At 47.2% G+C, this 25,146-nt stretch overlaps 1 protein-coding gene across 1 annotated transcript in view; it reads left to right on the forward strand.

The window, feature by feature from the left end:
• The window catches only part of MAP2K4 (mitogen-activated protein kinase kinase 4), a gene marked incomplete at its 5' end in the record, with an annotated part of 101,947 nt that overhangs the window by 21,334 nt on the left and 55,467 nt on the right, over nucleotides 1-25,146 (forward strand). The window contains one exon of the mRNA XM_082491955.1: nucleotides 12,353-12,455. Within this exon, the coding sequence (XP_082348081.1) occupies nucleotides 12,353-12,455 (103 nt within the window). The remainder of the gene's footprint in view (nucleotides 1-12,352; nucleotides 12,456-25,146) is intronic.

Below are 25,146 nucleotides of genomic sequence, written 5' to 3' on the forward strand. Positions count from 1 at the left end.
TTCTTTTGTAACCAATATGTAAAGCTAAAGCTGTGATGTTCCAAAAAAAGTCTGCTTTATGCTTTTAATTAACAAAAATTAAAAAAAAAATCAAGAGCAACTCAAAGGAGAGTCTTATCTAATGAGCTTCATAAACAGTGTTAAAACTGGCTTATATGAATCCAATATTCTTTCAATTTCTGATATGTATTTTCTACTTTAGGGGAAATTTGCCTACTTTAACAAGACTGGCTTTGCTAAATTTGATAAACTGACCTTATTAAATTTTGGGACTGTGTTTAAAAACAAAATAACTTAATTTACTTAAAAAAAAAAAAAAAAAAGTGTTGGGGTTTTGGTGTGTGGTTTGTTTTTTTTTTTTTTTTTTAAGTAAGGAATTTGGGTTACAATGCTGTCTGCTGTAGCCCAGGAAAAGGAGCAAACCAGATAAAGTCAGACACGGTGAAGTTTCAAAGCACTTTGGACATCTGAATATGACAATACGTGATATTGGAGCTGTTGAAGCAGGTCCAGAGGAGGCCACAAAGATGATCAGAGGGCTGAAGCCGCTCTGCTGTGAGGAGAGGCTGAGAGAGTTGGGGATGTTCAGCCTGGAGAAGAGAAGGCTCCGGGGAGACCTTACTGCGGTCTTTCAGTCCCTGAAGGGGCTACAGGAGAGCTGGGGAGGGACTTTTTACAAGGGCATGGAGTGATAGGATGAGGGGGAACGGCTTCAAACTGGAAGAGGGGAGACTTAGAATAGATATTAGGAAGAAGTTTTTTGCTCTGAGGGTGGTGAGCCCCTGGAGCAGGTTGCCCCAAGGAGCTGTGGCTGTCCCATCCCTGGAGGTGTTCAAGGCCGGGTTGGACGGGGCTGGGAGCAACCTGGGCTGGGGGGAGGTGTCCCTGCCCAGGGCAGGGGGTGGGAACTGGATGATCTTCAAGGTCCCTTCCCACCTAAACCATTCTATGATTTTATGATATGATTCATACATATATGATTCTATGACTTTTAGGTAAATACAAATTCAAAACACTTTGTGGCCATGGCTCACACTCCCTGGGATGGGTTTATGAAATGTCTGGAAAGTTTTTGCTGAGGAGAGAGGGCAGCCGCGGGGAGTAGTCAGAACTGACCGGCTGGAGGGAGCTGTGACACGTGGGCCAAGTGCTCCAGAACCTTTTTGCTTCTCTGGGGATGCTGAACCCTTGCATCTCCGAAACAATGGGGAGTTCCAGGTGCTGAGCAGCAATGCCAATGTTCCTCTTCAGTACCTGCTGCCCTGCATGCTCTCAAGGGTCTCTGAGGGTCAAAGTGACATCCTGCCCATTTCAAGACATGCTGGGAAAGGGTGGCTATGTCAGGTTTTGATGAGCTACTGTTGGTTTGAGGAACTATGGTTTGAGGAACTCACAACAATTTATTGTCATTTAGACAATTACTCTGTCAACTAATGAGCCCTCCCCACCCAGGAAGGGGAATCGGGGGGAAAAAAACAAGGAAACCTGGGGTTTGAAATATAAACAGATTTAATATAATAAGAGTACATAATAAACATTAATAGCACTAAAGAACCAGTATCGATCCCGGTACCAATATAAAATCCACAAGGACCATACTCAGCCCATTCCATCCGTAGAAGCTGTGCGCTCCCGGCAGTGACAGCCAATGTGGGACACTGAGCGCTGCGGCTTCGGGAGGAAGGGACGGGCTCAGGGCTGCGGCACCGGGGTGAGGGGTTCTCAGGACGGCAGCCATCACGGGAGAGAGAAACTGCTCAGCAAACTTTCTAATTTCTATTGAATGTGCCATTCCTGCTATGAACTCACCCTGTTGGGCAGCGTGGGTCCAGTGCCCGGGTCTCGCTCCTCCTCATCCCTACACCTGGAGAGCGCGGAAACACTGAGACCTTGAAACCCGCACACCGCAGCTGGCTGTAAGGTAAATATTTTCACAAATTGAGGCACTAGAGTCATCTAGTATTAGAAGAGAAATTAGTCCTGTGTCACTCAAACCACGACAGGGGCTGCACAGAGCGTGTTTCCCTGTCTGTGCCGAGCGCTGGGCATAGCCATGAGCTTTCTCAAGCCCGTGAGCTGTGGGGTCCCTGTGTGCTCCTGCACCCTGAGCACTCGGGATATGCAAAGGGGGAAAAAGTAAGAAACAGTGGTCTTCGCGGGGATGGCAAAGTGAAACTCCTCGCAGAGGTAGCTGGTTTGGTGGGTTGCAGCCATCTGGTTTGTGTGTCTGGTTTAATGCTCCGATTCTAGGGTAAGTGAAAAGTTGTGGCTTTGTTGAAGGAGGCGGTGTTGCTTCTCTCCCCCTTTCCTGGGCCAGCTCGTGGTGCCAGCAGCTGGCGGGGAGGGTGCTCGGCGTTGAGCTAACCCAGGGGGGAACAAGGCAGGGTTGGGAGAAGGCTGCTTCTGGGGGAACCTGGGTGTGAAGACACTGGAGATCCTGCTGCGCTGGTGCTGTGCGGTGGCAGCTCTTCCTTCGGGGTGACAGTACAGTGCTGAGCACCGCGAGACCCAAGTCCGAGGGTCAGGGCCTGCAAACAATGCTGCAGGATAAATACATGGTATTAAAAGCGCTTTTTTACAGTAATAAGGTGTAGTAATAAAAAGGCAACTTGTCATTGAACTTCCCGCACTGGAGAAGGAACGGGTTTGTGTGTCCTCCTTCAGGCGTGCGCATGTCGGGAAGCAGAACGCTTTGGGCTGGGTGGTAGGGGGAGACCAAAGCTCTCGAGGGCAGGTACACCTCCTGGCTGTGAGCCGTATGCTGGAGCCAAGCTCTTCAGAGGCACCGTTTCATCCTAGCTGGAAACACTGTGATTTTACTCATCTGGAACCACACAGAAAAGGAAAACCACAAAACCATCAGCTTCCCGCTTTGCAGGTTAACGTGCTGCAACTCTTCGGTTTGTTATGCTCTTACTTTCTGTGCAGTGTTTGTTCTCATTAGGAGTGGCTATATTAAGATCAGTAGTTATATATATATATATTTATATCCTTTTAGATCCATCCTCCCTTCACTAATCAGATGTGAGTTCTTTGTTTAGAGTTGTGTCAGCTGATAAACCAGAGCCATAGCCTGGGTGGTTTGTTCCTGCAGATACCTTGGCCGTTGGTTCACGGTTAGAGTTGGTTGTGTGCAGCTATCCAGTTCTTCCTTTGGGAAGAAATTTAAGTGTCGCAACACTTCCATCTGTATTATCTTTGCTAACAAGAATGAAGATTTCTGCCACATAGGTAAAATATCCACCGAAAGTATGAGTGCAGCCCGCTGTTGGCCTGTTGGAGACAATTTCAGCAATCTGCCAAGCTCTTGAAGGTGGCGATTCTGTGACCAAGTCGCTCGCTGCCTCCAGCCTTCGGTTGAGGTGGGGAAGAGATTTGGTACCTGCTGCCTTCTGTCCTTCCAGCACATCAGCGAGGTTCACTCCTGCCATTTCAGGGGTTTTGGCAGTTGAATGGAAACATCGAGCAAGAGTGCCATCACCGTGCATCTTTCTGAAGAGGTTTTGATGCTGCCAGACTATTAAATCTGTAAATTGTCTTGTAAATTGCGTTGGAAACGCTGATGGTTGGACATTGCCTGGCGTGTCTCAGCAGTGGGAAATGGGGGCTCCTTCCTATGCTCCTCTTCTTGCTACAGCATATTACTAATTCATAGCGAAGGCTTCGGAAGGCAGCGTAGAGCTTGAATTTTTATGAGTGTGCAAGATGTTAACTTCTTTTTTTCTGTATGAAAAATGTGAACCCGAAAGCTGGTGTTCGCAGTGCAGTGGTGTTATGTTTAGTAGGGCCTCTGAGTGTGTAAATTTTGGTGCTGAGAAATAACTGGACTTACAGATGCGTTTGGCTCTTTCTGCAGTATTTCAGCATGAAGGAGGGTTTGAACAAAGTAATAGAAAATAAACCAAAGTTTGCTTAAGTTTTTAGGGTTTTTTTGCCTTTTTTAATTCCTTGCAGTGTGAATTTTCCTTTGCTTTTTTTCCCTCTCCAATTCCTTGAAAAGCAAAGTAGTGCTCAGAGAAGAGCTATGACGTGGTAGTAGGGGACTCATGGCCATGTGAAGGAGGGGGATGTCAGGAACAGGGATGCTGAAGTCCTTTTCACAGCTTCTTCCTGAGAGGTAGTGAGTGACAACCTGATGAGCAAAGGGCTGGAAACCTCTCCTGCAACAGCCCTTGGGATAAAAGCAAGAAGCAGGAGAGGGAGACGTGTAGGAGGAGGAGTCGGATGCTTCCCCTGTTTCTGTTGGCATCTTGGGGAATATTTTGCTTAAATGAGTCTAGATTTGCTCTGCTAATCCCGCCTGAGACATCACTGGGTCACTACCCTGTGCACCTCTTCTCTGTTAGTTATCAGCAATGACACTTAGGGAATCCAGAACTGCTGTGTCCAGGAGATGCCTTCTGGCTTGGTGGCCAAGGGTTTTCCTCGTCCTTCCCTACAGACATCAGGGCGGTGATTCCTAAATCCCAGTGCTGTTTCTTGCATTCAGCAGGATCCACTTGTGGTCTCTATTGTCTTCAGAATTAAAAAACCTGATATGCTAATGCTAAGGTGGACAGAATTGGTTGCTTCCCCGAGAATAATTGTGCCTTAAAATGGAAAAAGCCCCCCAAGTCCTCTGGTTCCTGCTTTTCTTCCCCATCCGTGGCTGTAGGGCTCTCGGTGGCCAGGTCTGAGGTGTTTGTCAGAGCTGGTGGGATGCAGGCTGTGATTGACGTTGCCACTTTTCTGGCATAGGGTAGCTAGCGGGATGATGGAAACATACTTGTTGCTTTATCCAAAGAAACTAAATCCTCTCCATTGACCTTAAGCAAAGGCCTCAAGGGCAGATTTTTTTCTTGCTTTTAGTCTAAGTACAAGCTCCTAAAATTAAAAAGGAAAAAAAATACTCAACCGAACCCTTCCCCAGTCCTCCTCCCTAGAGTATATTTTATAATTCTTGCTGTGCTGTTCCATAATGAAAAAGTACCTGGCAGAGCCCTCTGCATAATTTATTATTGTTTTACATCAGGAAGGGCTCCAGGTGCCTTGCCATAAATTTCCCAGGGCAGCGTCACCCTTTCCTTCTGACAACTGCTCCGGTACAGTCTCTGCAAGATTACACCTTGGCTGCCTCCAACACGGGTGGCGTGAACATTCTGCAGTGTTTGTGACCGGAACACGGCACCGCTTTGAGAGCCGCTGCATTTCCCCAGACCTGTGGCCCAGCGGCACCTCCCCCCTGCTGGCCAGTTGGAGGGGCCGGGGGCAACTGGACCCTCCAGGTTCTCTCCATTGGTGTTTCACCAGGTTTGGCATTTGACTACGACTACAAGCAACTGCAGGGGGCCTACAAGAAACATGGACAGGGACTTTTTACAAAGGCATGTAGTGATAGGGTGAGGGCGAATGGCTTCAAACTGGAAGAGGGGAGATTTAGATTAGGTATCAGGAAGAAATGTTTCCCTGTGCGGGTGGTGAGCCCCTGGCGCAGGTTGCCCCAAGAAGCTGTGGCTGCCCCATCCCTGGAGGTGTTCAAGGCCAGGTTGGACGGGGCTGGGAGCAACCTGGGCTGGGGGGAGGTGTCCCTGCCCAGGGCAGGGAGTTGGACTGGATGAGCTTTAGGATCCCTTCCAACCCAAACCATTCTATGATTCTATGATGTGTTAACTAGTGGTCACCAGCGAGAAGTTGCCTGAACTGGGGTTTGGGAGGAAAGCTGCCATCTAACGCCGGTATTACACTCCCCTCTCTGGGCAGAGCTGCCCGTCGCAGCCCAGCGCGAGCATGGCTGTGCACCTCACTGCGCGTCTGCAGCCACGTCCTCTTATTGTCAGCGCACAACGCTTGTCCAGGCGCAGATTGAAGCTCTTTTCCCACAGCTGATCTGCTCCCAAGACTCGGGTAGCTTTAACTCTGTTTATGGCCATTCACACGAATGGTATTTCCATGCAGGGCAATATCAGTATAATAAACACTAAAGGTTAATGGTGGATTTTGGCGATTTCAGAGTCTTCATTCTCAGGTCTTTACTGCTGGGAGTTTCCAGTCTGAGGAAGCTAATCTTAATCTGATTGCAATTTCTTGCACTCAAAGCCTAACCTACTTTAGCCAGGCTTCATAGTGGAGGTATTTCTAGAAGCTGTTGCAAGTGCTGGTGGATGTAGCATAAATCATGGATCGCAAGTTGCAGAGGTGCGGGGAGCGTCTGTGCAAGTGTGAGCCACCTCCCGGCTTCAAATCACCGAGATGTCTTGCCAACGTTTTGTTTAGTACAGATGTTTTACTGTGGAGGGCTTTCACGATGGTAATGGCCGGTGACCTTTCCAGAGGGCTGGCTGATCTGAGCTTGTGCGTTTTGGTGCTCCCCAAGCAGAAGCACACTTGGGGCTGTAGGTGAATTACGGATAAATAATCTTTCTAATGAGTTGACTTCTAAAAATGAGCATACTTAGCACATTCCTGCAGCGCAGAGTCCTGAGCGCAGAATTTGAGTGCTGACTCTTGGATTATACTAAATTAAAGGTTTCATTGAAAGGCAGTAAATGTCAGTAAGAGACAGACGTACTGAAAATACCTGTACCCTTGAAAGTGAGTTTCTATCGTTACAGTTCTTAAAACTAATAACTCAAACCCCAGGCCTCTTCTGTCATTCAGACTTCCCAAATAAACTGAGCTGGAGTTCTTCACGTTTCATTTCAAAATTTGCCTATTTTTTTTTCTTGAAAAACGGTTTGTCTTCAGGGCAAGGCTGGAAACCTGCTTTACTCCCAGATTAGTTGTGCTGATGTTGGAGTACATCCCTGAGCGAGGGAAAGGAAGGACATAGGACCGAAAGGTTGTAGGCTGGAAGGGTCTAGGGAAGGCGGCGCTGTGCCAGCTGCAGCGGAGATAAGGAGCTCTTCAGGACGTCAGCAGCTGCGGGGCTGCAGCTCTGAACACAGGTAAACGTTCCTCTGCTGTCTCTACATCAAAGCAAGCATTTTGTTAGCAGACAAGATCTAACGATGTGGAAAGTAAGAGCTGTTGGAAGAGCAGAGAGATTTGTGGTCTTGGGTTTTTTTCCCATCTCAGGTGAGAGTTGGTACTAGTTTAGCTTTGAGATGCCCTGGAAGAGATCAGACCTGATATTTTGCAGTCTTCTTAGAAGAAGATAACCGCAAACATTCAACTTTTCCCAAACAGATCCAAACCGTATGGCTCCTGGCATCCCTTCCTCCCTGTTCTCATGTCCCCATTGACATGTTTTAATTTTACCAGGGAGGGGTAAAAAGGTTACAGCTTGTTGCAAATCCTTTGGTCATCTTCCTGCTGTTTGCTGCCACAACTCATTTTCCTGTGGTTGTATGTCTTTTTTTCTGTTTATACTAGAGTAAGGAAATGGTTCCTGGCATATTGCTACTCCACAAAGAGCAGAGAGGCTTCAGCATCTGACCAAAGAGAATAGTCACCTTTGCACTATGAGAGAGCCGCACTCACACTGTGACAACAAGAGATTGATGTTGCAGATTTGAACTGAGTGGAGAGCATTTTGGCAGGGATCAATTTATATCCCTGCAAGACAGAAACCTTGAAAAAAATCCTTGAAATTACTGCTGTTGTGAAAATCTTACAGCTTGGAAGGTGAGCATTTTCTCATGTGTGACATGAACATCGTTAGCAGTGGTGTTGAAGTGTGTCATGCAGGGATGGGGGTGAGGAAATTCTAGGAAGAAATTAGGATTGCTTTCTCCAACAGGAGGTGACTCAGAGGCTTGAAGAAATCATAATGTCCTAGGTGAGGTAAAGATAGCACTACAGAATATAACTCTGCAGGAATACTTTTGGACTGCAAGTTATCTGCTAGACAGCTGTTTCTGCTTGTGTGAAGACTGGTTGGCTGTGGTTGTGGTAAAGGGGCCTCAAGAAGAGTGATGAGAGCCTAATTGCAGAGCCAAGTGCTTGGATTAATTCTAGTGATGGATAGCAGCACAGAAATAATTGTATACTTCACCTAGCATCCATTCACCAGTGCAGCAAGAAACGAATGTGCGCTATAAGCCTGTATTCTTCTTCTGTGGCCATTGCATTGGTGGGTCTCCAGTAGGAGCTTGGCAAGGCTTCTCCACCACTTTTCATTGTGTCCCTTTTGGCGAAGGTCTATGAAGGGCCAAGGGATGTGCATTTGTGGAGCAGCAGGAGACGAGGAATCATGTACTCCCTTACCTCAGTTCCACGCAGTGGTCTGTTGCTAAAACAACATCCTTTTAAAAATGGATTTGAGAACATTTATGGCTGCAGTGATTTAAAATAAGGTTTGCTATCCTTATGTTTAGAAGGTTAACTTATTTACAATCAGAAAGCTATTTTGGCTGTCTTTTTCCTCTCTGAGAGGAGCGTAATTTATAATACAATCCTGTTTAGATTCCCTCAAAACATAAGCAAATACTTCCCTTACCACTTCAGCTCAGCCAAAGCCAAGGTCATCCCGCCTTCAGATATAGTCTGGATTTAGTATAACCATTAACATACAGCTGAACAAATCCACTAGTCAAAATTGGGAAGACCCTAAGTCAAGAAACTTCATAGTTTGAGGTCTAGTTTTGAGGATTAACCGAATTTGTGGAAAAGCGATACGTTCCAAAGTTAGTTTTGGTTTCTTCCAAATCATTACTTCTCCTGTAATCTTTACTTGTACAGTTCTCAGAGCAGTAGATGTCATAGTGGTCAATGATTAGAATTATGTATTAAGTTAGCAAAACCTTTACAGGATGTTTAATTTACATCAGGTGGGATATTTCTGCAGCACAGTTTAGGACAATTTTGAACACCCAGCCTCGATGGTGGTAGGGGCAGTAGTGAATTTCTGAAGCAACATTAACCCCAAGCCTCTTAATTATAGCGGAACAAGGTGCTCTGAATTAAATCTGTGCGTAGCAAAAGCGCCAGCAAAACTTACATCTAAAAAGGCTCTTTTGCCTCCAGTTAGTTTTGAGTGAAGTTTCTGCGAGCGACAGGGGCTTGGAGTGTCAGAAGTCTTTTTTGGGATGAAACTCAGCACTCGTAGACTATATAGTTGAAGTACTTGGTTTTTGAAAGGCTGCTCAACTGGAGAAGACAGCTTGCTTTGACTCTCGTCAGACTTCTAGTTCATTTTAGTGTGTTGTTTCATTTACTGTACGGGTGACTTGTGCTGAATGGAAATTCCCAGCATTTCTCAGGATGTCTGTTTCTCCTGGATCATGTTCCTTGTTCATAGACTGAGCAAAAGCAAACCATCCTGTTTGCTTTCCAGGGGCAGGTTATGCTTCTTTGGAAACATATTTGTTGGATTTGTAGAAAATCCAGCTCTAGATGGTGGATTGACATTATTGAAACTATTCTGAGAAAGCTACCGAGATAGAAATCAATAGACTGACTTTTAACAGGGATAAAAAATGTTCTGTCACAGTGTAAAAACAGGAGGAAACTTGGTGTATAAAGCTTGCCAGTAGGAAGAATAGGAGTAGGTTTTGAGAAGATGAGATTTTCTTGATAAGAGTTTGTAGCTAATTGTGTCATTTCAGTGTTGGGCCACTTCAAAGACAAACATTGTATAAACAATGCTGTTAGAAAGGGAAAATCTTGTGACACTGTATTATTGCCCTTGAAAGAGGGATAGTGTTTCGGGTATGTGAATAAAACAAAGCAGGAAGAATGATGACCACTGTAAATCCCTGGACCCAGTCTGAGAGCAGAGTTTATGCTGCGGTAACAGGGTAAGTGAGCAAGGGGCTGTATGACCGTTACCTTCAGGTACCTGCCAGGCTCCACCACCCATGCCTGTCCACACAGCGGCAGGGGAGGACCGGGGGAGAGCGGACAAGCTGGGGGAGGTTTAAGGCATATGCATGTGGCTGGTAAGTGTCTGCATTCCCCAGATCGTTGGCAGTCGTGAACTGGTTTTGCTCTGTGTAAGAAGGGAGATGCCATCAGGGATGTGGTCAGAAGAGGTCTCAGGGGTTGGTCAGGCGACGGCATGGTGTTGCGGCCGTGTGACAGGTTGTGCACTCACAGAGGGTCCGGCCAGGAATCCTTGGGTTCCTTGGTGGTGGCAGATCTGTCTGCAGCCATACACTTTGGAGGAGACTCGAAGAACTTCTCAAGAGACAGACATGAGATACAGATTGCTCTGTGTCTCTTTTGGGTAAGCGGGTCATTTGTGTTATGATGGGAGTGGTGAAACACTGGCGCAGGTTGCCCAAAGAAGCTGTAGATGCCCCATCATTGGCAGTGTTCAAAGTCAGGTTGGGTGGAGCTTTGCGCAACCTGATCTACTGAAAGATGTCCCTGCCCACAGCAGGGGGGGTTGGACTAGAAGGTCTCTGAAGTTCCCTTCCAACCAAAACCATTCTGTGATTCTATGAATATTTCTGTTGGTCATGCAAACATCTGATCTTTCAGAACATTGTGGATGTTTGACATTAAAGATGTGGAGGGATGTTAAGTTCTGCAGAAAATCATATACTCTCAGTTTGGTTTTACCACCTTTTTGGTTTTGTTCAACTCCTCCTTTGATTTTGAGTCATGTATAAGGGCGAATTGAGCTCTTTTGCTCCCTTTAAGTGATTCTTCTGCAGTTCGTTGGGCACATCTGCTGCAAAAGTCTGAGCTCAGAAACTCGCACTACAAGAAAGACATTGAGGTGCTGGAGCGTGTCCAGAGGAGGGCAGTGAAGCTGGTGAGGGGTCTGGAGCACATGTCTTATGAGGAGTGGCTGAGGCACCTGGGGGTGTTCAGCCTGGAGAAAAGGAGGCTGAGGGGAGACCTTCTTGCTCTCTACAGCTCCCTGAAAGGAGGGGGTAGCGAGTGGGGAGGTTGGTCTCTTCTCCTAACAAGCAATAGGACAAGAAGAAACAGACTCAAGTTGTGCCAGGGGAGGTTTAGATTGGGTAGTAGGAAAAATTTCTTGAAAGGATTATCAAGCATTGGAACAGGCTGCCCAGGGAAGCGGTTGAGTCACCATCCCTGGAGGTGTTTAAAAGGCAGGTAGATGGGGTGATGAGGGACATGGGTTAGTGGTGGACTTGTCAGTGTTGGGTTGATGGTTGGACTTGATGATCTTAAAGGTCCCTTCCAACCTAAATGATTCCATGATTCTATGATCCTTGTAATATTTCATGGCCTGAAATTGCTGTAAAGTGCTTTGACCTGTAACTAGTTTATTCTCTTTCTTTTGGTCTTGGAGTTATCCAAACCGCCTCTTTGTGCAAGGTAGAGGAACGCTGCAGAGCAGGATGGTGCCTTCTGGCTTTTTCCAGGAGGGCTGTGAGGTGGTTGGGAGTATGACACCTGCTCTAAGGTGCAGGCAAAGGAAGGGTGTTGGAGAAATCCAGGTATCAGACAGGCTTTGGATGGCTGCTGCCTCCTGGGATGAGCAGCAGTGAGTCGTTCAGACATCGCCCAGGCAGCGGGAAGCCTGGGACAGTTCAGTCACAGGGTCCTGGGAAGGTGAGGTGGAAGAAGCCCTGTCTTGGTGTGTTTTGTGGAGAGGAGCACAGGTTTCCTGCGGCTGAACAGGAACAAGACAGGGTCTTCTGCAGCCCGGTGGGAGGGCTGGGAAAGGACATCTCCCTTCATAGTCCCTGATCCTACTCTTGCTCGAGCAGGTCATCTCAACTTGATGAAAAATACATAGCCAGTGGCTGGAGTGGTGACCAGGACCACTTCCACCCTACTGTTTGTTTATTTTAATTTTCCCCATGCTTTCTTAGCTGGCTGCAGAGCAAAGCTTTTTCTCGCCTGGTCACCCCTCTGGTGGGCTTAATTTTGCTCTCTGCTTGGTGTCCCACATGGCAAAAGGGAGAGCACAGCAGATCTCCTCCATCCTCGCTCAAGCCTGGTAATCTCCGTTTGCTGAGGAGGGTCAGGAACCCCATCAGCCCTCCTACGGTTGGGGTGTTACATAAAAGACACCCCAAGGTGCCCTTCCTTTCCCCAGCGCCGTCCATCCTGCGTCTGGTGGCATGCCCAGGCCGTGCCGGGCAGGTTGGGCCCCTTTGCCACCGTGGCTGAAGGTGAGCCTGTTTAAGGGAGCGGTTGCGCATGGGAGATGCTCAGGGCCGTGGTGTGGAGGTGCCCCGTACCCCTGGCAGCTGATGCTGGTGCTCCAGCTGTCACAGGAGGTGACACCTCGCTTTGATGACTGACTTGGAACGAGATGGGGGAAGATGTTGGGGTGAGAGCTGACTCGGTTTCTCCATCCCTGTGTCCCTAACACAAGCTATGATTTGCTAATGTTGTGAAATGCATTTTCCTTTTGTTACGATGTGCTTATCTTTTCCTGTTTATTTCCAGATGCTCTTCATATTTTGTTGCTGACAAAAAGTTTACTTTGTGTTCCGTTGTCTCCCAGGTAAACGCAAAGCGCTGAAGTTAAATTTTGCAAATCCACCTTTCAAGTCCACAGCAAGATTTACTCTAAACACTTCTGGAGTTCCTTTCCAAAATCCACACATGTGAGTACAAAGCCAAAGGCACAACTAGTGGAACACCTTCGAAATGCAGTGTTATCTTAAATGCAGTTTGATTTCTTCAGTTATTTGTAGTTTGCTCAAATCTGTTAGTTTGAGTCACTGTAGAAGAATTTGTTGGGTTGGGTGTCCGCCCCCCCCCCCCTCCCCCCTCCCGAATTAAAAAAAGGTTAAATTTGGGATCTTCCTGTTTTACACTGGAGCTACAGCCTTCCAGAATTGATTAAATTGAGATAAATTGTAGCTGCTAATTCAAGATACGCCTATAATGAAGTTCCAGACCGATTCACTGTCATTTTCCTGTCTCTTTATTCAATGCTTATTACTTTTTGTTAGAGGGGAGTTCTTGTTTCTGTGTTACTTGTGAAAGACATAACTGCTAGATTTTTTATTTTTTTTTTTTCAGCACTAAAATAGACACAGGTTTGAGGATTGTCATTCTACCAACATGGAGATGTCAGGGAGTTACGCAGTGATTAGCTCTCACTGGGTTTTCTAGACAGCTAGCTACAGGCTATCCCTGTCCAAAATTTGAATGCCAGTGTGGCACCGAGCTGTTCCTGACGCTAGTAAATAACAGTAGTACATCGTCACAGAAAATATTAGCTTTGTATCCTCAGATCCACCAATCTAGATGGATGGGTGACGCACCCACAGCCTGTACGTGTGGCAGAATGCAGCTAGCATGCAAAGATGTCCCAAATTTTTCCTCTCTAAGTTCCCCCAGCAGGTCTCGAGAGTTTTGTCAGCGGCAGGTCTCAGAAACTGCACCTGCAGGTTCCCCCGCTGCCTGGGCTCTCCGGGGTGGCCCTGGTCACAGGCTGCTTCTGCTTGGCTCTGCATGTCTCTGCCTCTCTCCTTGAGCTCAGTGCCTTCTGTTTCCCCGGGATACACCCTCCGGGCTCTGTTTCTATTTCTGGTAGCTTCCTTATGCTGGGGATTTTCAAGCAAGCCTTTATGGAGTTAGAAATATGTTTCTGAGGAGTTATCGATGATACATCTAGAAATTTTATAGGGTACTTTAGATGATTCTTCTTACCACCCCAAGTGACCTTTCCAGTGAGTCCTCCTTTCTCCTTCTCTCTCTCTTCCTATCTGAAATAGAGTATTCTCACTGGCTGTAGAGCTAACATTTATATATTCACTTTTTGTATCTTTCCCTCAATAACATCAAACTCTTGTAACAGTTTTCTGGAGAACCCCATCTGGGACTCTTTCCTCTCTCGAACCTCTGCATATCCATTAAATACAGGACTTAATCTCAGCTAGCGAGTTCCCATCAGCCATCTACGGGGATTTGACTTTTCTGTGTTTATCTACACAGATTTCTGTCTTGGGTTCACTGGAAGTCACAGTGGCTCCCGTCTAGCACAGAGGAGCTTTCGTTGTTAGTCGGTGACATCTTAAGTTTCATGTTTGTGCAAATGACTGTCAGCATTGTCCATTGAGAAGGTGCTGCTCTGTCTCCGTGGGAGTTTTAGTTGTTGGCAAGGGTGGGCTGGTTAATGGTGTAACTGGTTCTGAGGGCTTGGAAGTGTTTTGCGTTGGATATAAGAGCTGTTCAAGTGTCAAAAATGATGGTGATGTGTCTGCGCTAAAGCTTTCTTGGGAGGCTACGAGCTGTAATAGCCATTTCTGTTTGAAAAAGGTGGGTGCTCTTGGTTGGATTGCTTTCTCTGTGTTGAGGCTTACTAAGCTTGGGTACGGCTCATTCATCCTCACGTCTTTTGTGTTGTCGTAGTGGATGCTCTTCCTCAAAAGCAACGTTCACATCTCCTGGTTGCACGCTTCTCTCAAGTGTTTGTCTCGCAGCTGGTGCATCATGGTGATGTCTCTGCATCTCCCGCCTGCTTCCCGGAGAGGCTGGAATGTTTTTTCCTCTGTTGTCTAGAAAGCTTTCTAGACTTCAGATTTGAATTGGATATTCCAGACCTCCTGGCCCAGATGCATTCCCCATGCAAGGTGTGTTTCTGTTCACTCAATTGCTTCTCTTCCCCAGCCTGATGGAGCGGAGTGGCCTCGGCGCCCTCCCGAGATGAGTGCTGGCTCGGCGCCGCTGGGGATTTCCCTGTGCAGACCCTGTTGGTCCAGATGGGTGGATCTGAAGATACAGAGAGGTCAATTTCTCAAATGAAATTTGGGTTTCTGTGACTTGGATCCACCGATCCGGAGGTGTCCCATTGCTCCTGCCTCCAGGAGGGCAGAGGGTCCTGTCATCAACTGCCCATTGCCTGCGCTGAGCTCTGGCTGGGGCACGAGAGGAGGCAGCCAGCAGTGTCCTGCAGCTGCCGGGAGATGTAAATTGCCTATTAGCTGTATTTTGCTTGATTAACAGGTTTTGGTCGGGGAACTGATCAGGCTGGATTGGTGGATGTTCAGGTAAGAGTGTGGTTTCTTGCTATGTAGACAGAAAGCAAAGGAGCAAATGGGGCTCCTTGTGCCCGTGCGTGTGGTAGGAGGGAGGAAACCTCTGCTTAAACTGCATCACCGGAGCAAAGACACCGCTGCTGAGGAGGGAAGGCACGTCGTGCCAGGGGTGGCCTTGGCAATTTCAGGATATTGTGTGTAGCCGTACTGCCCCTCAGTGCTGAAGCTCTGTACCCTGGTAAAATGGGTATGGACCCTGCATAACCCGTCAAGGTGTGATTTGGCTTTCTTTTGGGGTTTGTTTCTCAGTCTGAGAGGTCTTGGGTGTGTTGGAAAAGAAGTTGGAGGGTGTGGAGAAAACCATTTTGGGAATCGCTGTAAGCCAGGGGGGGAGTGTAGGTCCTGGGAGCAGGGGCGATGCACACATGGGTGGGAGGTTTCCACAGGGAGTTTTCCAAGATGATCCCTGCACAATTTCTGACTCCAGTCATTCATGCTATTTCCTTGGTTTTAACGGCATGTTATCTGGAGGAACAATTTCAAAGGCTGTGCAATCCCATTTGCAAAACATGACATTATTAAGACTCTGACCGGTGCTTCCCAGTTGCCCTACATCCCGTGGCACAGAATACCCTCTGCAGCTCGGCAGGCATCACACCCGCGGTGCTCCTGCCCGGAGGCTGTTCCCAGAGCTTCCCTGCTCTCATGGGTAGAGGCTTTTCGTTAATATGTAGGCTCTGCCCTGGAATACTATTTCCAGGGAGAGCGAGCATAGATTAAACGCTGAAGAACAGAGAAAGCTGGGACATGGGTTCCCAAATCTTTTTCCTGTCCCCCTCTTGTGTTTCCTTTCCTGCGGTGGTTTTGAGCCACATCTTATGATTTGGGTCTCAGGTTGGGGCTGTGTCCCTCCAGGATGTATGAGTGTGCTGCCGGGGGTGTGCAGGGACCGCAGGAGGTGGGGGCCAGGGCAGGCTACAGAGCAACACGTAGGAACATGAGACCACATGCAGGAGCAGGAGAAGCGAGTGAGTGGTCGGGGCCTTTGAGCTTCGCTGTGCCATCTCTGTGATGGCCCTGGAGCTGAGAGCTGGTGAGGACTGTGATGGCTGAGTGGCAGCGGGGTGGCATGGCTCTGCTGCTCCTGCCCCGTCCCTGCCCAGCCCACAGCACCCCCAGCCCCGGCCCGGGACACCTCTCTTCTTCCCCCTTGCCAGTACATCCACTGCCAGCTGTACTGGGATGTCTTGAAGGAGGTCCCCTTTGTCACGGGTGACCAGGAAACCAAGCAAGGAGGAGACTAGAAGAGCAGAGGCTACAATGACTCAGACTGGAGCCAGTGGCAAAACCCCTTATGTCTCCAGTGCTGTTAGGGTTTTGCCCTAAATATTTTCTGAATTAGAACATGTGTTAAAATCAGGGGGCTTTGAAGTGACCTTTAAATAGGAGACTGGCTCAGGGTGGCTTTGAATGAGAGGAGAAACTAGAGGTACTTTTCTAGCTGCTGGAATTTGGGCTACGGCTCTCTGAAAGCTGCCCTCCTGGTGATGCTGAGGGCTGAGACATCCCTTATGGGCAACTGAAAGGCGCCGTGAATGGCTTCCCTGGAGGGATCCTGTGAGGCAGGCGGGCAGAGCCCTGGGGCGATGTGTTGAGCAGCAGGGAGCGAGGAAGGGGTTGGAAGGAAGGTCCGTTCTGGTTCTGTGGCTGCATGAGGCTGACGGAGCTACGGAGGATGTGCGTCTCGTTCAGTTCAGCTGTAACCGCTACCACCAAATCTACTTTGTAAGTACAGAGAGAGATTTTTTTTGTCTAGTTATGGCGTACAACCCGGCCTGTCTAGACACCCCACGGCACAGTGATATATGTAATTTTACGTGTGACCCATACAGGGTAAAGGCAGAATAGAGTCTGAATTACAGAGTGTATTTGGAGAGTAAGATTCTACACCTGCTCTAGACTGAATTTTCAAGTAAGGTGTGTTACTGCCAGCTGATGCCCCAGTCCGGGGAAGCGTATGCTCCTGCTTGTGCCTGGTCGGAGTCGGCAAGGCTGTGTGCGATCGCTGTGCTCTGCAGGCTGGCTGCCCACGGAGGCTGTGGAGAACTCTCTGTTCAGACCACGGTTCTCATTAGTTCGGACTGTATTTCTGACTTAGAGCAGATTAACAAATGCTAACTTTGTTTTCCCTGCAGCAGATGTTGCAGAGGCCGGAGGACACAAGCCATGGTTAGGGTGAGCTCTTAAACTTCCGACCCATTGTTTTTCAATTGCTATTTCCAACCGACTGAAAAGCATCCCACCTTTTACCTCATCTATTCTGTGTCCAAGTAGGATTTAGGTCACAAACAAAATTAGATTACCCAATTATCTATGTGCAAGCTCTGCAGAGCTACTTGCAGCTGGTGGCCTTTGCCGAAAGGAGGTTCAAATAACAGTAACACAGGAATGATGCGGTGAGATGTGACTGTATAGCTGTGCGTGGCAGGTTTGCGGGGCAGCTGTCCGCGTTGTGCTGGCATCCCTTGAACCAAGTTGTGTGGGTGGGTATAGATGGGTTTTTCCTTTTTCTGGAAAGTCTTTTACTCTTCTGGTGCAGCGACGCCTTGATCTTGACTTCAGACTACAGAATTGAGATCCGCTTGCTAAGGAATGAGCGTGTGTAGGAATTTTGTTTGGCATCTGGTTCAGAGCGTGTTGCTGCTCGAGTACCCTGTCTGCTACCTGGGACCTCTTGACTCAGAGGTCAAGACCCCTTTAGAATGTCAACACCAGAGCAATGCAGTCTCAGCTGGAAAGGTAACAAAATGAAATGGCCCCTTTTAACCCTCACAAACCCAGCTTCTGAGCTGTCTCATGGCCTGTTGGACTCCGTAGCCTCGCTGTAGCCTGTGGGTGTCTTTGTGGATTCACTGTGAATTAAGCTTCCAGAGGTACCCCGTGTGGACCACCTTCTCCTTGTGACACTTGGCAGAGTCACACACTTTCCGGAGAGATGCCCCAAGCGTGTGTTGGCAGGTGTTTGTTTAATAGACCTTTGGGCTTGGATTCCTCAAAAGCAAATGGAAGCCCAGTTGCACATCAGACTCTGCTGCTTCCTTTTTTTCTGTGTAGTTCAGGGACTGTCATTTTTCTTGGAAAGTATTTTTCTGGCTGTCCCAAAGTCTCCCTCCAGTGTCTATTTCTCTTTTAATCTCCTCTTACACTTTTCCAAACCTTTCTGGCACGTGGCTTCAGGCTCTCCAGCTGCATAGCCTACAGCTGGCTGAGTTCCTTAGGAAATAATTAGTGAGGGTTACTAGCATTTGTCTAAGAAATGTTAAAAATTAAAGTGGAATATCCGAAATTGGCACGTTCACAATTACTTGTGTGAATTACCCTGTAAATATTTTTCTGTCTCTTCCCCATTTCTATCACAAGCATCTCACATCCTTATTGTTACTGATTTCCGATACCTTTTTGCCACGACGCCCTCCCGTCGCGGGGTGGGATGCCTGGAAGCCTTAGAGAGACACTGCAGTGTAAAAAGTACCAGTTAAGAATTGGAACTTTGTTCTGTGACTGTTCTGCAGCAATTCCTGAAAGTTGCAGTACCTGAATGTAATCACTGGGAAACTTGCTTGTGTTTTCAAGAAAGCGCAAGTAAAATGGATACCTCCAAGGACTCAGCAAATACATTTAAATGTTTGAGTCTATGGAAAACAGGCTTTCACTTTTAATACAAACATCACCATAGTTTAAGTGCTAGAGCAGTGTTTCTTAAACATCTTTTATTTGTTTTTTTTTTTTTTTTTGGGAGCTTTCTTGACAAATTGATGAGCGTTGTCTTGTATTTAACCTTCCCGTTTCTTCCAGAAGTTTACAAGTGTGTTTGGCCGGTGGTCTCTGTGGCCTAGATGACGAAGAGGTGATCTGGCTTGTAAAACACCCAGGCTCAGTATCTCGGACTTCAAGTAGCTCGCCTCTTCAGAGAAGGTGCTACCAAATTTAGCGTGAGATTTTGACTGAACATGCTGCTTTAAGGTCTTTTTTTTTTTTTTTTTTTTTTTTTTTCCCTTTTAAGTTTTGGTATTTCTCTAAGGTGCTAATCCTGCCCTGCAGAGGAGCTTTTTGGTGTCTGCTGCTTCCAAAATAAATTTCTCTAGCAAATTCCATGTCCCTTGGAGCATCAGTGCCCTAGTAGGACTGTTCTCTTCTTTCTGCACAGATTTTGGTATCTCAGCACTATGCTGCTGAATTTAGGCCTTCCACGTCTGGAACCAAAATTTGGAGCTCATGTGTCTCCGTTAAGCTAATTGACATAGATTTTTCAAAGGTGCTGAGCACTTAGCTGCCTGCCACACTGTTGGCAGTGGTCTCCTCAGAACTTCTGGAAACCAAATCTGGACATGGGTCCATGGGTCCAAAATCTGGACATGGGTCCATGGGTGACCTGTGACTGGCCAGATCCTTCCCTGAGACATGTAAGTTGGGAGTCATCATCCTGGACTCCATCCATGCTCATGGCCAAAGCCAGGTGCCTGCAGCCTGCTGGGGACCAAATTTAGACACCCACATTTGGGTGTCTAAATCGAACACAGCCCAATGTTATATACTAATCTGGCTCCCATGGGTTCTCAGTGCTTCACGCGTGCTGAGTGAGTTAGCTTTGCAAACCTAAATGGTTGCACAAAACATTTTGCAGATTGGAAGCTGGGGCATGCTGTGATTTGGAAGAGGCAAAGGTCAGGCCAGAAGCTTGTGACGGGGTAGGGGGTTGAACAGGGATCTCCTGATAACCTGTGCTCCACAGGCTAGCTCTGTTAGGCGTCCCATTGACAGCGCGGCTGGGGGCTGTTCTCCTGGCTCTTGGACGCCCACAGCCGTGGTCAGAGCTGCTTTTCTGGGAGCAGCATTGTGACCGTGCAGCAATCACCCTCTCGGTGTGCTCTGCAGTGCAAAACAGGTCCCCTTCCTGGTGCGGGAGTGGGGGCCTGTCCCCTCCATGGTGGGAAGAGTGACTGATGGGTAAGAGGCCGTGACAAGATGGCAATAGTGGTGGTTACCTTCCAAAGCACCAAGACCTGGCACGTCCTGCCCAGCGGGGACAGCAGCCGGGGCGGTGGGAGCGGAGCAAGAGCCCGTGGTGGTTATCTGAAGGCTGCTGCGCCTGCCCAGAGCCGCCCGGGGCAGCCCTGTCCCTGCGGGCCCGTCCTCAGTCACGCGTGGGCCCTGGCAGGGGCACACAGATGTCTGGGACACACCGAGCTGTGAATTTACAACGTTTCTTAATTCAAAGCGTGGTGTCCGATGGTGTAGCTGCCTCCTCAGGCCTGCTCTCACCAGCGCGAAGGTGTAGAGGCAGAGCTGCCGTCCTGTGTTACCTGTGAAGGTGTTTTTAGTGATGCTGTCTATGGTTTTCCTGCTCCAGGGACGCTGAGATGGTGTCTGAGGAGAGTCTCTGAAGAATAGCAGTTTTGAGCTGACGACCGTATTTTTTCTGTGAATAGAGTGGTGTGTGGAGGGAGGTGAAGGATTCTGGTTTGATGGGAATTGGAAAATTAACAGGCAGAGCAATGAGGTGGAAATACTAATTTTCAAACTGAACCCAGCTGCATTTGCCATCAAACCTGCTTCAGTGTGGCTGCATGTTGGCCCACGCAGAGGCTCTACAGAAGAGCAAAGCTGGGCGGTCTCCCTTGGATAGAAGTATACCTTAGACTTTCCTTCTAGTAGGTTTCTGCCTACCCTTTATCTAGTAACGTGGGTCCATGGGTGACCTGTGACTGGCCAGATCCTTCCCTGAGACATGTAAGTTGGGAGTCATCATCCTGGACTCCATCCATGCTCATGGCCAAAGCCAGGTGCCTGCAGCCTGCTGGGGACCAAGCTCCTGCTTTGGAGGTACCTGTCACGTTCCAGAGCCTGGAGAAGAGCCAAGCGGTGACCGTGTTTCTTGCTTGGCCAGCTCAGTTTAAAAAGCGCAGGTTTATAAACCTGGGCATGAGGTCAACACTTCAGTAATAATTTGCATGGTCTAAGGAGGAAGATGTTTTGAGAAAGGTCTGTTGTCCTGACCATTGGAGACTTGGAAATCTTCCCCCAGCATTTGTGGTCTTGGAAAGGGAGACTCCTGGCTGTGTTTGAGGTTGGGGATGATGCTACTGTTGTTTGAAAGCGCTTCGAGATTTCAAACATACGGAGGGTTTGATGTGGTTTAAGGGTTTCGATTTTATTTAATTCTGCTGCTTGTGTCCTGGTGGTTCCGAGGCGGCGCCGAGTCTGGCAGGAGCAGAGCTGTCACGTTAGCGTTCAGTAGACCCTGGGGATTCCTGAGTTACAGCCTTTGCACATCAGGAGGGACACATCTGGTCCTGGCATAGCTGCATAATTCACACGAAAATGTAACTAATGCAATGCTAATTTAAGAGAAGTGAATGTAGGTCAAGTAGTTTCAGAGTCTGTATCAGCTCTTCTGTTCCCTTCCTACTGCTGTAATATCAGAAGCACGATTTTCTCTCCTTTTTCCCTTTCCTTTATTTCTAGGTGCTGCGTCCCCTAACAAGGACAGCAGTGTGCATGCCTATATGCAAACTGCTCGTAAATCTTGGTGGGTGGAGATTTTAAAAGCATTCAGGACACCAAAATACCCATATATCTTCTCTGGAGGATTAGAGAGAAAATGGGAGACCACAGCTCCATTCATGTTGGACTTCTCAATAACATTTGAATCTAATGGTGTATTTTTCAGAGTATTTTAAGACTTATGTGTCTATGCTTTACCACTTTATCTGGTAAAGTCTCCAAGTCCTTCTAAAACTCATATTTCATACTTCATAGAGAAAATATGATGTGTTGCCATTTCTCAGCCTTCAAAACGTCTGATTATCTACATTCAACAGTAACTTTTTATGATTAAGAGGTACAGGTGAGATCCAGAACAGCAGCTGGTAGTTGCCAAAAGTTCTCTGATCCTCCCTCCAGCGATGAGCCGTCTTTGGGACTTGAGCTTTTTGATCAAAAACGTCGTATGGCCCCTCTGTGTTATCTGTGTCCCAAAGCACCCCTGGGATCTGCCGAGCTGTGCACATCGCTGCTGTCCTGCCTAAGATCAGAGGGGAAATTGAGCACCCCTGTATCTGAACACACCAGTTTGTATGGCATGCTCTGAACACCTGTCGAATGGTACTGATTTCAGTTAAAATTTATTCCGGGAGCAGGAGATGCTGTTGCTCATCTTTATATAACATCTCAGAGGCTGGACTGGCCCTTTAGCTTCTTTTCTTCTAGACCCATGAATCTAGCTTTCTGAGCTGGGGATTGATCCAAGGTCGACAGGGGCAATCGGTGTCCCATCCTATATGTCTTAGGGTCCAGTCTCCTGGAAGACAGATGAAGTCCCGAGGCTGAAGAGAGCCTACCCTCACGTTCCCTCCTTCTTGGGCAAACACAGTAACCGTGAGCTTCAGATGCAAAACCTGCTGGTGTTTGGAGAGGAAAATGGGATGAAGCAGATTATTATAATGTAACATCTTTGAATAGGTCTGTATATACATGCACACACACACAGGTTTCATCTCTACCCATTTTTTGGCTAAATATGGGTAATTATTGTTTAATAATTATTTACAAGTAGCAAAGCAGAACATCGCTTGCACATTGATCTGAGCTTAGTGCCTGTGTGTAGGAGTGGTCTGTGCTGGGTTGTACAGATGGTGTGTCTGGTTTCTGACCCTAAGCGGCTGTCACTGTTGGACTCCAATTAATCTGAGATGGTCAGTCACAGACTTTTTTTTTTTTTTTTTGCTGGTTGTGTGACATACAGAAATGTCAGGAAGAATTTTGTATATGGACTACCACTATTCATATCTGTGATTTAAGTTGGACTTGAACCCTACATTTCCAGATGTGGACCTTGCAAGCCACGTTCCTGCAGGAAACTCCGATACCACTGCTCTTTCTAGCTGTAGGAATAAACTTTGCTCATTGCTATTCTGCGTGCTCGGGATCACGCCGCATTTCTTCAGAGCAAGAGTACATCCTTTATCTCTTCAGACATTAATCACCGCTTCGTAGTAAAATATCTTGCTTTTTTCCCTGGCTATGGAGAAGTGAGATGACTCTTCTGCTTTGTGGGTTCAAACTGAAGGAATCAATCATCCCTTTTGTCTTCTGTACGCATCAAGAAGTGGAGAATAAAGAGAGGAGAGTGCAGATTTGGGGACTGCTTCAACCCCACAAGTCATCGTCAATAACTTCTGTTTTTGTCCTTTGCATAAATGAGCGACTTCCAGCGTGTACCATGGAGGACATCTGGACTGAATGAACAGAATGCACCCAGGAAAAACAGCTGCCCTACAGAGTTCATGGAAAGGACACTGTGGTGGATTGGATGGATGTGATGGAGGTGGGGCTTGGCCTGCAGGGCTGAATTTGTTTTGCCATTCTGCTTGTTTGAGGAACTGACTTCTGAAAAGGACTTAGATTGACTGGGTTCATGGTATATTATGTCAGTGAAAGCTACAGACATCTTTGAGATTCAGGTGGATGTTCTTGCATCCTATTGTGAAGGTCCTTCCATTTTTGGGAAACCTCAGAAACGAGAGAGCAGATGGCCAAGCCAGTCTCCAGTGGGTTATGGCGACCCTAAACAGTCTTCTATTTAACCTGTCTTAATTCCCTCCTTTGTAAAATATGCTTGAGGTGAATCTGGATGAGCAAATGGTCCTTCATGCCCAATGTAACTGATGCCTTTGCAGACACAAGTGAGGATCAATTGAAGGTGATTGTTTCAAACACCTCTTCCTACAGCAGTGCGAAGGCGGTTGTCCTCTCTGAGGAGTGTGGGGGCTTCTCTATAATCCAGCTGGGTTTGTTTTGTCTCTCTGATGTTTTAGGTGGGTATTTCATACCGGTGAAAGATGGGGAAGGTGATTCTCTGGAAGCACTGGCCTAACTCCTTACAGCGACCTTAATTTTCTATAAGCGTCTTTACAGAGCTTACAGAAAATTACCTCTTGGCTCCCGAGAGTCAGTGGAGAAAACTGAGCCCCACGCGGCCGTCTTGGAGGAGGCCAACATTTAAAATCTCACTGTAGTACTAGATCGTAGAGCATGGGGACCTTCAACAGGCAGTTGCTTTCACTGGCCTGTAGGAGTCTTCTGTCTTGGAGGATTGGTCTATTTAGTCTTGTTATGAGCTCTCTTTTGGTCACCACATTTATGATAGCTGCATCTCTCTGAAAAAGCAACTCCTGTCTGGCGGTTAGGTGATTTCTTTGTCTCCCATCTGTCCTCATCTGCCACAGAAAGAAAAACACTGCCAGGTACGTTTTTGGCACTGAATTTCAGGTTAAGCCCTGTGATGCAGCCCAAAGGGTATTTATATTTTTATCCCAAAATAGAAAATAAATCCTGAAGGAGAAGTTGGAGAGCTTTTTGCTTTCCCAGACTAGGGTTGAAATTTTCTGACATACAGAAGTTTAAATTGGAAAAATCGCTTGTTAGAGGAGTTGGAACGGAAACGTTTCGTGTAGTTGAAAGAACAGTGCTCATTATCTACCTCTCTCAAGTGTTTCCAACAAGGAGCTGAGCAAAACCATAAGTTTGCATTGCTGACCGTTTGCCGATAGCTGCATTGGTCATTTGTACAAGTACTTGAGTTTTCCGTGCGCCCTCCACAAAGTGCTTTAGCAGGAGCCCGTCTTGCCTGAGCTACTTGAACCGTTCTGAGGTAACAGGTCCTTGTACTGGGAAAGGAGATTTCCAAACTTGGACAGCTTGAGGGACTTGGAGATCCAGAACCTGATTTTTGTTCTTAGAGAAGTCTTTTAATACAGAGAGCTAATTAACCTTCTGTTTATCTGTCAGTCGTGTGTCTCTGAAGGTAATAAGAAAGGACGTAGTTGTTCAGGTCATGCAAACTTCATTAAGAGAGGGGCTGAGATGAATGACAAGCCCACCTGGGAGAGACCACCAGTCCTAGATTGGTGGATTCAGGATAGAAGCTAGATTTAACAAAAAATAATATTTTTTTTTTTAGTGATTTCTGCTTTAGAGACCACAAGTAAAACAGAGCAGTGATGGTCAACGTGCATCAAGGAAACAGCATGTCACTGCTGTGTAGGTATTTGGTTAGTAAGTTGAATGCAATTATTTGTGTTTCTCATCATAGCAATAATACAATTGAAAGTAATAATTGCCATTGCTGTAAGAAAACAAAGTGCTTATGATTTAATATGTTAAAATACAGTCCAAATCATCCGATGCTGCATTGCTCCCAATGAAGGGAGGTTGCTTAGGCAAAATTGGGAAGAAAAATACATAGCTT

Source organism: Vanellus vanellus (assembly GCF_965231255.1).
Source record: "Vanellus vanellus genome assembly, chromosome: 17".
Taxonomy (NCBI): Eukaryota; Metazoa; Chordata; class Aves; order Charadriiformes; family Charadriidae; genus Vanellus; species Vanellus vanellus.